The following is a 14,482-nucleotide window of genomic DNA, read 5'->3' as shown; positions in this document are numbered from 1 at the left end:
CATATTTTTCCCCTTTAAGCAAGTCAGGTGTAGACACTACTCATTTGGATCCTTACATAAATGTTATGTCCTGTACCTTATCAGGATTTTGGTAATCAGTTTTTCAGGGAAAGAGCACATCATGGGCAGCAATTGTTTTAGAGAAAGCAAGAAAGAAAAAACAAAACAAAACAAAACCAAACCCCACACCAAAAACAAAACCACAAACACACCACACATAACAAGAAGAGCAGTTATGTCCGTAGGGTCAGTGCAACATCACTGGCAGATTAGGGGAAGCTTTGCAGGATAGGAGGAGTGATTCTGAGGACCAGGGTATCACTGTGTCATTTCAGATTCTAGAAAGGAGATAGAGGGCCAAGGAGGAAGATTACACAAGGCAAAGATGAACAAAATTGGGAAAAGAACTAAGGAGGGAAGAAATGCAAGAGGGAAAATATTGAGGAAAACCAGGATAGAAAAGAGGGGCAAATCTGGGGTAAAGCAAGACTTTTAACTCTTTTTCAAGTTGTAAGGCCAAAGAGAAAAAGGAGAAGTAAGCAAGAGAAATCAAAACCATATATCTCCCAAAGTCTTGCAGCAGAAAGTAGCAGAAGTTAGATTAATTTAGAATCCAGCATCTATATTTTCAAATAAAAGTGATGCTCATGATAGGAAATATATAAATCCAAGACAGATGACTGATGGAATAAAGGAAAATGACGGTGCTAATTTTGGAAAAAATATTAGCCATATCTCTCTGGTGACACAGTCACAAAAACAACTTGAGTAGAGACCATGAACCCTGAATTCCAAATCAGATGAATGAAATGAATGATATTTGAGGGAAGACAGCATGTGGAAAGGACATCTGTACAGACGCAACACAGAAAACACTGAGTGAAGGAGAGAAAGAAGATAGCTAGAGGGAGAATGTGGAAGGAGAGAGAGAATGGGATTAACAGCAGAGATGGAATGAAAAAAGTGGCCATCAGAAAAATGTGAATGAGAAATTAAAGAAGAGAAAAAAATAAAAAGCAATAAAAAAGAAAATAATCTACTGAGAAAGCAGAAATTAATAAAAAAAAAAAGTGTATTAGGAGGGAGATACTCAGAGGATTAACAGGAAACAGACTGAGAAGCCCGAGAGAAGTAAATAAAAGGTACATGTGTGAATAAGAAAAATACACTTTTTTTTTTCTTAACCTGCCCTTTCCTTCTGCAAACAGAAGAAAAGACAGGGAACTACAGTCAGTCTTGATCCACACTTGAGTATGTTGAGAAAGTTTCTCATTGACAGCGAGACAGATGTGCTGCAAACAAATCGCAGTCCTAGTTTGGGCCACTGATGAAGGAACTCGGATGCAAATAAAAGACTCTCCATATGATCATGGCAGGCTGGTCTCGCTCATGTTTCTGCCTGTGCTTAAATGTCGTGAGGGTCAATGTAGCATTATAAAAGCTATGGGTGGTTGTTTCTCTCTCATTGTGGTATAGCCTCCACGTAATTCTGAAGCCCTATCCCCTAAGGGTTGTTCTTGTGTATTAGTTTCCATGCTCTGTGAAGCAATGAATGTTTGAACTAAACCTCAGTTCTATTACACAAACACCACCAGTAGTTCTCAGTAGCTGGCTTAACCCTTCTCCTGTGTTACCAACTTCCACATCAGAACTAAGCCAGCTCTGTAGATAACTCTGAAAAAAATACTTGTAATATCATGCAATAAGTATTTGTTCATCTAATGTAAGCAAATTGTTTGGCTATTTTTAAAAAGTTTTTCATAGGAAAAAAAGGAATATATTTATAATTTGTTGAAACTATATATGGGAATATAGGGAACGTGCAATAAGGCTTAATGTAACTCTGAATCTTGATTGCGGTTCTATCACTGCAGGTCACTTCAGAATTTTGTTTCCATGAAACAAATACCAGTTCCAGTAAGAACAGAGTTTACGACCAAGCACTGCATGCATGAATGAAATAGGTCATGTTCTAACCTTGCCCAAAAGGATAGAAGCTCACAGTATTTACCTACAATAAAGGGTCAAAACTTAACTCCTTTGTGTTCTCCAATTCAAATGAGGCAAGTACTTGAGACATTCCAGCTGAATGTCATGACCACTGGGTACATGGTAACACCAGAAAGACTTTCTGTTCATCTTTTCTACAGATGTGTCCCTTTATATAAGTAAATGTCAACTGGAAGCGACTGGAAGAGTGTCTTAAAGCTTGGATTCACAGCCAATGTCAAGACTACTGAAAGGAAGCAAAAGTATCCGTGCCCCCTCTCCACCCCCAAATTTATAAGTAAGGTGGAAATGGAAGGAATAGACTCCAAAACAATGAACAGCTGAGAGGCAGAACATTCAAGAGAAGTATAGGACACTGAGATTGAAATCCCTGGCCTGAATCGAGGGAAGGCTCAGAGACACTCTCGGCACAAGTGAGTACACTCGCCATTCTACTACCACGCTGCTATCAACATCCTTTTCCCCTCTAAAAACCATGAAAAGCCTTAAGAATCCATCTCATTTGAATGGCCTCTGTGGGCAGGTGTAAAACACACCGCCTACTCAGATACCCTAGTCAGATCTTAGTAATGACACATCCACGTTTGTGCATGCCAGACCCCTCTCTTTCCCTGGTGCAAAGCCAGCCTCGGTCTTGATTTGCACAACCTAGACCGAGTCCTCCATCCCCTGCACACAGAGGTGCATCAGTGTCATCTGAGTAAACACTGTGTTCAACAGTAGTAGCTCCTTCCAGCTCCTCGAAGGCATTTGCCTTCCTACTAGCAAAATCTTGAATTGTCCAGCGGTGCAGCTCACTTCTTTGATAACTAGGTCTTAAAGACCAGAGCATGTCATAGCCATACTGATGCACTAATTGAGACTACCACTGTGACTACTTTAAGCATTTTTATGCAGTCTCTTATTTTAAAATGTTTGCATTTATTAAAGCCAGAGATGGTGAAATGAGAATAAATAAAACCATATCTAGAAAACAGATGTGTAAAATTAATCGACAATGTTAAAGCAGAATTTAAAGAAAGCATTTTCTACAAAAAAAAACTGCTGTATTCTAAGATGCTGCTGCAGCATGGTTTGCTGCAGGGATGGGACGAATATGTTCTTTGTATATGGTCAGTGAAATTTTAGGTTTGTGCACTTGAACCAACACATTAAAATATATGGAGTTCATAGATGTGAACTACATAGCAAATTAATGGTCAAGTGGTTACTGATTGAATCTGCTGCGACTACTGAGCTTTGGTAAAACCTACTCAAACTTCTAATTGTAATAGAAACTTTTTGGAAAGTTTAAGAGCTTGATTTTTGTTAAACTCCAAGAATATCATGTAATAACTCAGTTTTTGGAGTCAGAGAACTGAAGTATTAGATTCGTCCCTTCCCTTGGCCACTACACACAGAAACAACAGAAGCAAATTTAGCAGAAATATAAAAGCAGTAAAGCAGTACCTGACCAGAAAGGAGTGGAGGAAGGGGGAACAAAGCTGTAGTCTGGAGGAGTTACAAAAGAAAACCCACAGAACAAAGGGGCTTAGAGAAAGAAAGAGAAAAAGAGAAAAGCAAAAGAACATTGAAATATTGGCACAAGACTTAAATAATAGTTTTTTAACTATATAATTCATTGATAATAAGGAAACTAAGGTTCCCTACTAAGGATGTCTGGAAGGAAATTGACTATAACTAGAAAATTTGGATCTGTAATTTAATTTTAACAATTGCATTTTTCAAAGAGTAAAGTAGAAAGAAGACACCCATTCAGGGTTTCAGAGAAGCAAATCTAAACTGCAGACTCTTCCAAATATTTTCAGATTTAACAGATTTATTTTTTTCTTCTTTAATTTTGTGCACCCCACCTCTTAACAGTACAAATGCAGGAATTCATGCATATCAAAGAATTCCTTGAGCCCGGGAAGACCAGTCACACACCCATTATTAGGGATACCCCACACCTACCGCCACACAACAAACCACAAAAAACACAGGAAAGTGCCATTCTCCCTCTTCAGCTGACTTGTCTGGCTTCCTTTCAACAACAGCTTTTCTTGCACTCAGTTCAAGCGGGAAGAGGTGAACAACCAGCTGTGTGGCAGCTCTAACCGAGGGCTGTGAAGTAAACTCAATGTCCAGTCACTGCCCCATGACTTATTTGCTTCCTCTACTAAACAATACTACAGCCTTAAGTTTACCAACTTCTTTCCAAGCCCAGCAGGGTTCACACAGCCTAGATATAATAGATATTTCAACATCAACTTAGTAAAAACTAACAAGATAGCTTTAAAACTGAGCAGCATGACTCACAGATGGGCTGTTAATCATGGACATTTTGCTTAAAAAGAGAAAAAAAAGCCAAACAAAGTACATACTCAGGAACATGCTAATACTTACAAGAAAACTGTTCAATCCCCTAAATCAACGTGTCATCCAGAGTCTATCCAGGTAGGCTAGCAGAATTTTGGAAATCTATTAGATTTTATACTAGGACCCTGAGAATTCAGAGGGTTTTTTTTTAACTATTATTAATATCAGTTTGGCCAAGGACAAAACCTGCTATTTCCCACCAGCACAGTTTGTAACATTATATGGCTGGTATTTTCTGTAGCAGAGATGCACTTTCTCATCCCCTTGACTAAAATGAGAGCATCCCATACTCATTTCTCTTGCTCTTCCATATACTGCCTAAAAGATCTTGTTAAAGGAGATGTTTTCTTTTGTATGTGGACTGAGGTAATGAGGATGTACCAGAAGTCTTGTATCCTATAAAGCTTGAAACAATTGAGCTAATGCTCTTGCAGACTAATAAGCACAGATGGACAATATAGATACATTCAAACTGGCCTAAGAAAGGAAAGAAAACAAATGGGCTCTGCTCACAATCAATAATAATCAAAACAAATGCAAAGTAAAGTAAGCAGTGCACAAGGAAAGGACAAGAGATGACAAGAGGAAGAGAGAAGCAAAGGGAGATTGCAAGCTAGAGGGAGAAGAAAGGATGGGACAGAAATTCACAAAGAAGAGAGAATATACAGAGGTCCTGGGAAGCAGTGAAAGAAAACAGAAATTGAAGGAATAAAGAGGAACTAGGGGGTAGAGACAGAGCAAATGAAATGCACAGACACATACTGGTTTCTTACAATCATCTGTCCTAAATTATCTTCACTTTAATTAGGGGAGGAAAAAAGTCTCCAAAGTTATAGAAATGTTAAGGAACAGAGGCAAGCAAGTAAACACAAGCTCACAAACACAGCAAATGAAAGTAACCCAGCCAGCTTCATCATCACGAAAACTAGACTGGACTCTAGGGTCTTTCACAGCAGTCTTCATATTGTTAAAATCCCCATTCATTTTTATTTTCCTCTTATCATCTGTTGCAGTACAAAGATAAAGTCTGCAGAACCACAAATCTAATATTTGCTCTTGGACACAAACATCATATACTTTCCAGAGACCAGCCATGTGGTAGTTTTTCTCATTAACATTGAACTTTTATGTGTCCTAAAAATCATGCTAACTTCCACTTAAGTTGTAATAGGTTAAATAAAGGATACCACATGCATTGTGAATCTTTTCAGTTTATTGCTAAACTTCAAAACTTTTAAATTGCTATTTACATTGTACAGTAGTTCATTAACTTTCAGAAGCTTAGAAGCATGTAGTAAACAGTTAAGGTTAAAAGACAGGCATAAAAATAATTGATACATACAGTAAATCTAATGTGGGGTTTTTTTTGAGAAATGTATGTGGTATTACTGAGATCCTACATGATATGGCTACACTACAAGACTGATTTATTTAAATCCCTTTTTAAGGATTAGAAATTGTCACATATTATTAACACTTGTGGCTGCATGTATGCAAATGTCTGAAAAAACTAGGCAGGATGCAGTTTAATCTCTCATCAGCATGCCTAATAGATTTCCGAATATCAGGGAGGAGGTTTTTAGTTTGACAGCAAGACAAACTTGCTAGACATGTTTATAAACCCCTGGCACATCTGAATCTGCTTGGCTTCAAAAAAATCCTAGCTAAAAGCATTACCATATTAATTGGTTATATGTCAAAAATGGAAAATGAAGATGTTCAAAATACCTTGTCCTTTTAATATTTATATGACAGAAAATAATATACAAAATTGTATAATACACACCGTTGCCACCCGCTCTGTTACTCCTTTGTCCCACTGAGTTTTCAGATTCTTTGTACGGAAATTGAAGAGTAGTATCCAAACTTCGAAAGCCTTCTTTGAGAGAGTGGTGCTTATAATATTCCACAAGTTCCTTTCAGAAAGGAAAAGACACTGTCACTGGAAACTGAAATCACTTCCTTTTCAACATTCTGGTGTACAGTCCTTGATAGTTTTATCACAAGTGACCTTACTTTATAAAACAACATCTCACAGTACATGTTTATTTTTTAAAAAAATCAAGCATCATAAATAATGACTGCTTTTACGCTGCCACTTGACTGGCTTTTCAGGATTTATTGCCAGAATCAGCACCCATTGCTCCTTTGAGACAGGCTGAGCATGTATTCGCTTTTCTGAAGTCAGGCAGAAGGCAGGATCAGCTGCTTGTTAAGTATATAACAGTAATTGTCTCTGTTTTCTCAAATTTATTTTGCAATGATAAGTGATGTTTATCCATACGTGCATTTGTAAGTAAACAGATCCAAAATAAAGCATGAGGCTTGCATATTAGCATGTAAGGCAACAGCAACTTAATGAGCAGATACACAGACCATGCAAAACTTTCAAGGCTCTACCATTACAATTGGAGGTGCGGGGTGACAAATAGTGCACACTGACTGAAAAATCCAGCACTTCTCCTTGGGTCCAATAAAAAAAAATTGTCTATTTGTATATGTGTGCATTTATGTAAACATACATATGCACACACACATACAGGGACAAATTATATATATGCACACACATATATATGAAAACATAAAAAACTGGCTCAAATAGTTTATGTAGCCAAGGAAATAATTTCTTTAGTTTCTATTCAACACAAGGCAACACCCATCAAAATACTGACAGCTCGTGTTATTCCTTTCTATTGTCAACCCCTGTCATTGTCTCTTACATTTGAATTAGCCTCTATAATGTAAATATCTCATAGTTTGTACATAGAGCCTAGAATAAGATTGAAAGTGACCAGACAAATCAAAGGAAACATACATCATTTGATTAATGATACTTCAACTGCCAGAGTTCACTCTTCAGAAATGCAAGTACAAAGCAAAGTATTTACTGTAAACCACTCACACCAGTAACTCAGTCTTTCAATTCTACTTACACTTAGATTTCCAAAATCAAAGTTAACCAAGCCAAGCATAGGTCAAAATTAGGAAATAGTATTGTGTTCAAACCCAAACTACAATGTCAACCAAATTTTCTGTCACATATCAACAATGAGTACCCAGTCATTAAAATTACCAAGGCAACAGAGAGGCTGATTTTTAAGTAAGCAGCATTCAAAGTACCATTTCTGGATAAATGGAAAAATAACTAGTATCAAACTTCTGTTAACTTTTTGCACCACATGAGTTCATAAGAATTATGCTGTTTGGTAAGTATAATAAGAATTTCAACTAGACAGATTTTAGTTAACGGCAAAATTTAAAAAAAAAAAAAAAAAAGTGCTTTGTGTCACAAAGATTCATTTGCTTTTAAAAGCTTACTTTTTAATACTATTCTTCCACGAAACCAGTCAACATACAACTGGCCTCTAAAACATTCATTGCACAAATCACAGTAGCAAGCTTACAAACAGACAACTAAGGTACGTAGCCCATGTCAGTATGGATGGGGCTCCACAGGAGTCTGTCACATCACCATGAATCACATCAGCAGCAGAGCTGACATTTCCCTGCACCTTGACCTGCTTTACCCACTCAGCACATTTTAACTACTCTTGTGAAAGTCTTTCAAAGGTACTGTGAACACCATGTACCAGAGCTGTTCTACTTCTGTTACCTCCAATGTAACACAGAACACTGTGTCACTGCAGATCACTACTTTAGGTTTCCATGGCTGCTGGCTTTGTCTCTCATGTGCACCCAGTTCTACTCTAATTTTGTTCCTCTCTTCTTCCAGACGCTGTTACTTTATCTCTTGTATCTACCCAGAACAAAGCAGTTGTTCCACAGCACATGCAAACAGTATTTACATTATCACTTACTTGTCTATTTAACTCTCAGAGGCAGATGTCATATAATATCCTAAAACCATGTTATGAAATGATGTTTTCCTAGTAGAATGTTAGCAAGTCTAAACTGGTTGCAATGAGGCTTTTACCCTAGAAATTTTTTTTGTCTTCTAAATTCTTTGAAACAATGCATATTCTGCTTGTTTGGTTTTTTATCCAAGTTTGTGTCCTATACTTGTATCTCTGATCATTCAGCTCTATTTTGAAACCAGCATCAATGCTTGAAACTGCATCATTACCGTAAGAAGATACCTGGCGGAATGCAACTCCAGCTCACTTGCTTTGTGAAGATCCCCAGAGCACTCATGTTCTCACCAGTTTCCAGTGAATCATTTGCAGTGATTGCAGACTAAGCAGCCAGCTCCTTCACATGGTTGAGGAGCACCATGATTTCTGTTGCTACCAATGACAAGATCTCAGGGTCCTCAGCCATAATACTGAACACTTCACTGTTTTTTAAATGTCAAATGAAGACAGAGTGTGGAAACAGTTTGGTGCATTCCTCATCTGGAAATTTAAGTTCTCCTCATTCTAATGAGCACTTATTTCAAATCGGGTGAAGCAAAGCATAAATTTCTTCTTGATTTTTTAGCACTTGGATGCTCTTGCTTGACAGAGTATCAGGGATTAAATTAAAATAATTTCTAAGGCTTCTTGCTTTTAAAGCTTTTCTCCCTACTCTTGTTTTGTATTGTCCTTTTTTGCTTTAGAGTACTTGGATATGCATGCAGGAAAGCTGCAGTGTAATTTTTAATCCACTTGGTTGCACTCTATAATATATTGAATGAGCTTCCTTTAACAACGCAACAGAAAATGCTTAAGCAGTAACATTTTACAAATGCACTAAGGTAATTTATTTGGACACCTTGTATTTATGAGTCTTGAGTCTTGTCTGCGCAAAGTAACTTATCAAAAATTCTTCAAAGTTAAGGATGAAAATAGGAATTTCTTCCAAGTACAAGAGAAATCTGACATAACATTGAAAACTCACTGATCTGAGCAGTTATAGCATCAAACTCTTATTTCCAGGGATGAACTATGCCTATAGTTGGAGGGAAAGTTAATGAGAGAGCCTATGTTTTGTGTGTTTAGAGTTCGCTAGTGAGTGGTTTGTTGGCACGGAGTATAAATTCCAAGTAGCCACACACAGTTGCTTTAATCTAGACTAGTCGATATTGACTCCAGATGACTAATATTCCTAGAAGGACTTTTGAGCTACTAGCAGTTTTGACAGCCCCATTCTCTAGCTGCACTTCTTTACCTGGTACACCAAGACCAGGGAGACCAAGCTCCCCTGAGCTCTTCTGGGCCCTGTGACACATGGCATGCTACGTACTTCTCCCTCTGAACTTACACATCAATGGGCATCGTTGTGTCCAGCAGCGCATGTGTACATGTGCTGGGCAGGGAAGGAACCCTCCCTAACTACTTTTAGGGATCATTACTGTATTCCTCTCCTCTTCCACATCGCTGCAAGGGACACAGTCCAGTCCTAAATATAAATATGTAGTTTTAAGCACATGCTATCATTACCTAGCATATAAACCATAAAAATAAAAACTATCCTATTAACAGGTATGGACACAATTAAAATCTCTCACAGCCTTCTGCAACTTCACAAACCAACAGAGCTCTCACTAACAGCAATGGTTACATAGAAAATCGGACATTGTTAAAAACCTAATCGATGCTTACCATTAAATTTTTAAATTTTCTATTTTCTGCAATGTGGAAAAAGCCATCTCTTGTTAAAATCTTGATATGTTTCACTTCATTATTGTACCTGTAGGCAATGAATAGCTTATGAATATAAATGTGGTTTTAATCAGACAAAATCAATAATTACCTGAGGACATGCCCCAATAACACCACACAAATAAATTCTTAAGACAAAATGTATATCTGTGCCAAAACAAAGTTGACATCTAATTAACCAAATATATTTATTAAAGTACAGCTAAAGAGGTAATCTGTATTCAGAAAAAAAAAAAAGTCACAACTAACTGCTCATTCTAATTGGGAATTCCCATCTATTTCTTACTTTTATATTCATGTTTATAAAGAACACGGAAGCAAACAAGACCCTCATGATAATTTGCATCCACAGAATTTATGAACCCACATTTTACTGAAACGTCTGAGATGCAAAGGGCTCTGTCAAGTTCTCACTGAAGTAAATGAAACAATCTTACTTCAGAGAAGCAGATCACATTGCACTCCAAACACTTGCTTACTCTCACCCAACATACCTGACCATCGTTTTTGTAGAATCAGTCACTACACCAGTCTTATAAAACTATAACTACCTTCCTACTACAAATTCTGGGTATTTTTGTCAGCAACTTCAGTTTTCCTATGCTGATTCTCTTAAAAGTTCTGTATCATTATATTAAACGAAGCACATTTTTATTTTTTCCTTATTTATTTCAAATGTTATCTAGACATAAAAAAAGAACAGGAAAACTTTCTGTAGGAGATCTTATTCCACTTACTTAATACTAATTGCATATTCTCCTGACTCTTTGGTCCTGTGCCGCACCAGGTAAGTGCTATTTACTCTGTTAATAAGTTCACTCTCTGCTTGCAATCTTTCCATTGCTCCTGCAAACCTGTAACAGAGAACAATAAATATTGCCTATAATTTTTTCAAAACTACAAAGAAAAGTCTATCAAATATGCAATGCAGAGCTCCAGTATTCTGCATGTGATGGAGACTCAAAAAATACATCAGTTACAACTGAATACCACTTCTAGGTCGTTGAAGGAAGAATAAAGCATGAAAAAATTCTACACTGGGAGAGAAAACTCTTGATTAGAAAAGTACTTGTGCCCATGCTGAACACAATGCCCGTTAAGGAAAGTACTCAAACCTGAGCATTATCTGAAAAACTACTGGCCTGAATAGCTCAGAAAACCAAATGTTTTTTCTGAATCATGTGTTGCAAGTGAAACAATAAAACAGTGGCCCAGAACTTTAGAACCTCCCTGAGATCCGTTGGATTTATCTCAAAGTGAAGAATCTGCCACCATGAGTATATTGGGTCAAAAAAAGGCCCATAGGAAAATTTGCTATTAATACAACCACACTGTTTGATTTGGTCTCATCATTATTCATAATCTCTAGTGCCTAAAGTGTAAAGGGTATACTACACATACACAGACAAGAAAAAAAATAAAATCAGCTGATTATGTCCAAATTGGAAAGAGCTGACACGAAGAGTTGAACACTGATTCAGTCACTGATTCTGCAGCCTGACTGCATAGGCAGATTTGTGCCCTTGCTCTGCCTTGCTGGTTTGAGTGGGACTTCATGAGAGGCTGTCAGCAGACAGCTATTTGCAAAACTAGATGTTAAACTGTAAAATAAGGAAAGTGACCTAGCTTCCAGGGAAAGGACGCCTATTTTACCATTTTTGAAAGCAGTCTCAAGGCACTCAGCATCACAGACCACTGCCATGTAAAATCTCATACTAATATGTCACTACCAATTAGAAGTGAGCTTTAAACAAAAAAATAGTTATTTTATGAAACACAGCAGAGAACACACATTTTGAAGTTTACCACAAAATACATTACTTTTTACAGCAAGTTACAGCCTGAAGTCATTTTTAGTTAAGTATTACAAATCCTCAGAAGATAAAGACTGATCCAAATGATATGCTTTATTCTAACAAAATTATAAATAGAGCAAATGCTAGATTTTAATATAAATAATGATTTTATATATTAAACATTCTATTTGGCTTGTTTTTAAAAAAAAAAAAATCAATGTCTGTTTAGATCTGAGTCTGATTTCACTTTTGGCAAACTAGAGGGAATCAGGACTAATGTGTAAATGACACATTATAAAATCAGTGAAAGAACAAAAGTGACACTCATTCTGTTTTCTCAGAATCACCACGTCTTTACAAGAAGTGAGCTGAATTCTGGTAAACAGTGCACACACTACATAAGCCCCAGACCAGCAGTGGTTGTGGTTTTAATACATTGCCCTCTTATATTGCTACAGTCTTTTTTTTTTTTTTTTTTTTTTTAAGGAAATGCAGTATTCTTCATGAGGCAAAATGTATTTAACATTATTCCTTCTCTTTATTCACTTCACATGTAAGACCTACTTGCACGCTTCATAAGACTTCATATTATATGCATCTCTATTATTCTATTTCAGACCTCTGGGGCTAAGGCTGCACAGCTACAGACTTGTAAACAAAAATGTCAAAATCATTAAGCACTTTATTACATCAGAAATTCTTTTAGGCAACGTATGGCATTGCTTCCCCAAACCATTACCCAATGCCTCCTTCAAAAGCCTAGAAAGGTTACACCAATATAAATTAAATTGTAATAAACACAGTTGTCTTTCTACAACTGCTTCTTTCAAAGAGTTTCTTGTAAGACTAGACAGGGACTCACCAGAGTTGTGAAGAGTAGTCTACTGGTTTAGGAACCTAAGACATGAAAAGATACAAGACAATGAAGAACACATGTTAAATAGCATTGATCTATTGCCAATATCCAGATGAAACAAGTTATAAGAAGCAGATCTAATCAGTCTGAAAGTCTATTTTCTTCTGAAGGAAGTTACAACAAGGGACAAATATTCCACACCATTCTGAAAGTAGTACAGAACATTTCAATTCTTTACTGCTGTGACAGATTTTTTTTTTAACTTAACAGAACTGTTAGAAGCTTTCCTGATAGTGCCTACGTTCAAGTTTCATACATAAAATAGCCCAATGCTACATACTGTTGTAAAGTATCATTAAAATATGCAACAAATTTACAGTAACATGTATAAAATTCACTTTGTGTATGGCCTTAGAAAGACTGTCTACTAGGAAATACAGCATATCATCTTCTGAGAGAGCTAAGGATAATCCATAAATTGTCTTGTATGGCATCATTCACACCTTTGTATTAGACTTGGTTAACTCGTACTAGATTTTAATATGCACGGAATTTGATTCTCAAATTCAATTTCAAAAAATTAAGCAATCTACAATCAGTTTGCAAAATGGACATTTTATGTATACATAAACATACACATAGATAATGCTTACACATGCACAAGATGCACAGTATAGCAATCCCCGTGAAAATCAGCCCTGCATTTTGACCTTCTGGTGTATGATATTTCGGTATTAGCCTACTCTTCTAAAACAACATGTGAAAATAGTGAAGTGCTGAAAAATTTATTTTAGCAGAAGCTTAGCATACAATCCACAGACTTATAACCTAATGTCATATAACGTCATAATTTTTTTTTTCTTCCAGTAAAACCAAAGAATGTTTTATTATTTTCTGGAATCTAATAGGGAAAAATTACAGTAACATTCTTCTCACGCTTTTTAGTTTATGATACATGGAATGTCTTCAGCAGAGACTTGCAAACACAGATCAATCACAAAGATATTATTATACAGGCCTACAAACCTAAATTAATTGAAACTGACATCAACTACACTTTCACTAACTTGATCTCACTATCAACAGAGATATCTTATCAAATCTATAAACCTGGCCATGAAATGAACTCCAGTGATGGGACCAAAAAACACCCAAAAACAACAACAACAAACCACAACAACACACACAAAAAAAAAAGCAAAACATGAACAAACAATATGCCAAAAAAAACACAGAACACAACAAACCAACACAAAAATCCCCACCTCCCTGCATTCTGCAGTTAAAGTTGTGAAAATCAAGTAACAAAAAATTTGTGTGTTAACCTGTCCAAAAGACTATGGTATGTCCTAGTAGTATTGCTCAGGTAGTAACAGGCAGCTTTTGGATGGAAAAAAACAGAACAGGAAGCTATGAAGTGATTATTGAACCAGAATATTGTAAACTAGATGACAGCAGATGGTCTGAGTTGATGGAGCATACAGAGGAATATGATATTTCCAACCTCTTGTGGTAGTAACCTCAAAAAGCACAGTTACTGGAACACAAAAATGCAAACTTATTGAAACAAGTAAGAACTGGTACAATTTCACCATTGTAAGGCTCTCATTTTCTTGCTAAGAAGCCTCAACCCCGTAGTTACACAAATGCACTTATATTCTCAGATAAATTCAGAACATTTTTTATTGAGAAAACTTTAAAAAAAAATAGATAAGGAATTAAATTAGTATCTCTCCTAATTTCTCTTTCTCCACAGAAGTAAACAAAACTGCTCAGATTTTTGTGATAGGACAGGGATTCGGCTAACTTTAAATTCACTTAAGATGTACCTTCCATCACTCCACTGTTAAGATTCATTTCCA

The 14,482-nt window shown here is 36.5% G+C and overlaps 1 protein-coding gene across 5 annotated transcripts in view; it reads right to left on the bottom strand.

Annotated features, from left to right (window-relative positions):
- The window catches only part of VAV3 (vav guanine nucleotide exchange factor 3), a 170,561-nt gene that overhangs the window by 6,233 nt on the left and 149,846 nt on the right, over positions 1–14,482 (bottom strand). For all 5 annotated transcript variants that reach the window (XM_065072455.1, XM_065072454.1, XM_065072456.1 and 2 more), the window contains 4 exons: positions 12,627–12,661; positions 10,706–10,822; positions 9,909–9,996; positions 6,155–6,284 (listed from right to left, as the gene is read on the bottom strand). In XM_065072455.1, coding sequence (XP_064928527.1) covers positions 6,155–6,284; positions 9,909–9,996; positions 10,706–10,822; positions 12,627–12,661 — 370 coding nt within the window. The remainder of the gene's footprint in view (positions 1–6,154; positions 6,285–9,908; positions 9,997–10,705; positions 10,823–12,626; positions 12,662–14,482) is intronic.

The sequence above is a fragment of the Columba livia genome, chromosome 8, assembly GCF_036013475.1.
Source record: "Columba livia isolate bColLiv1 breed racing homer chromosome 8, bColLiv1.pat.W.v2, whole genome shotgun sequence".
In the NCBI taxonomy this organism is placed as follows: Eukaryota; Metazoa; Chordata; class Aves; order Columbiformes; family Columbidae; genus Columba; species Columba livia.
Note: the sequence above shows the minus strand (reverse complement) of the source record. Positions and strands in the feature narration are given on the sequence as shown.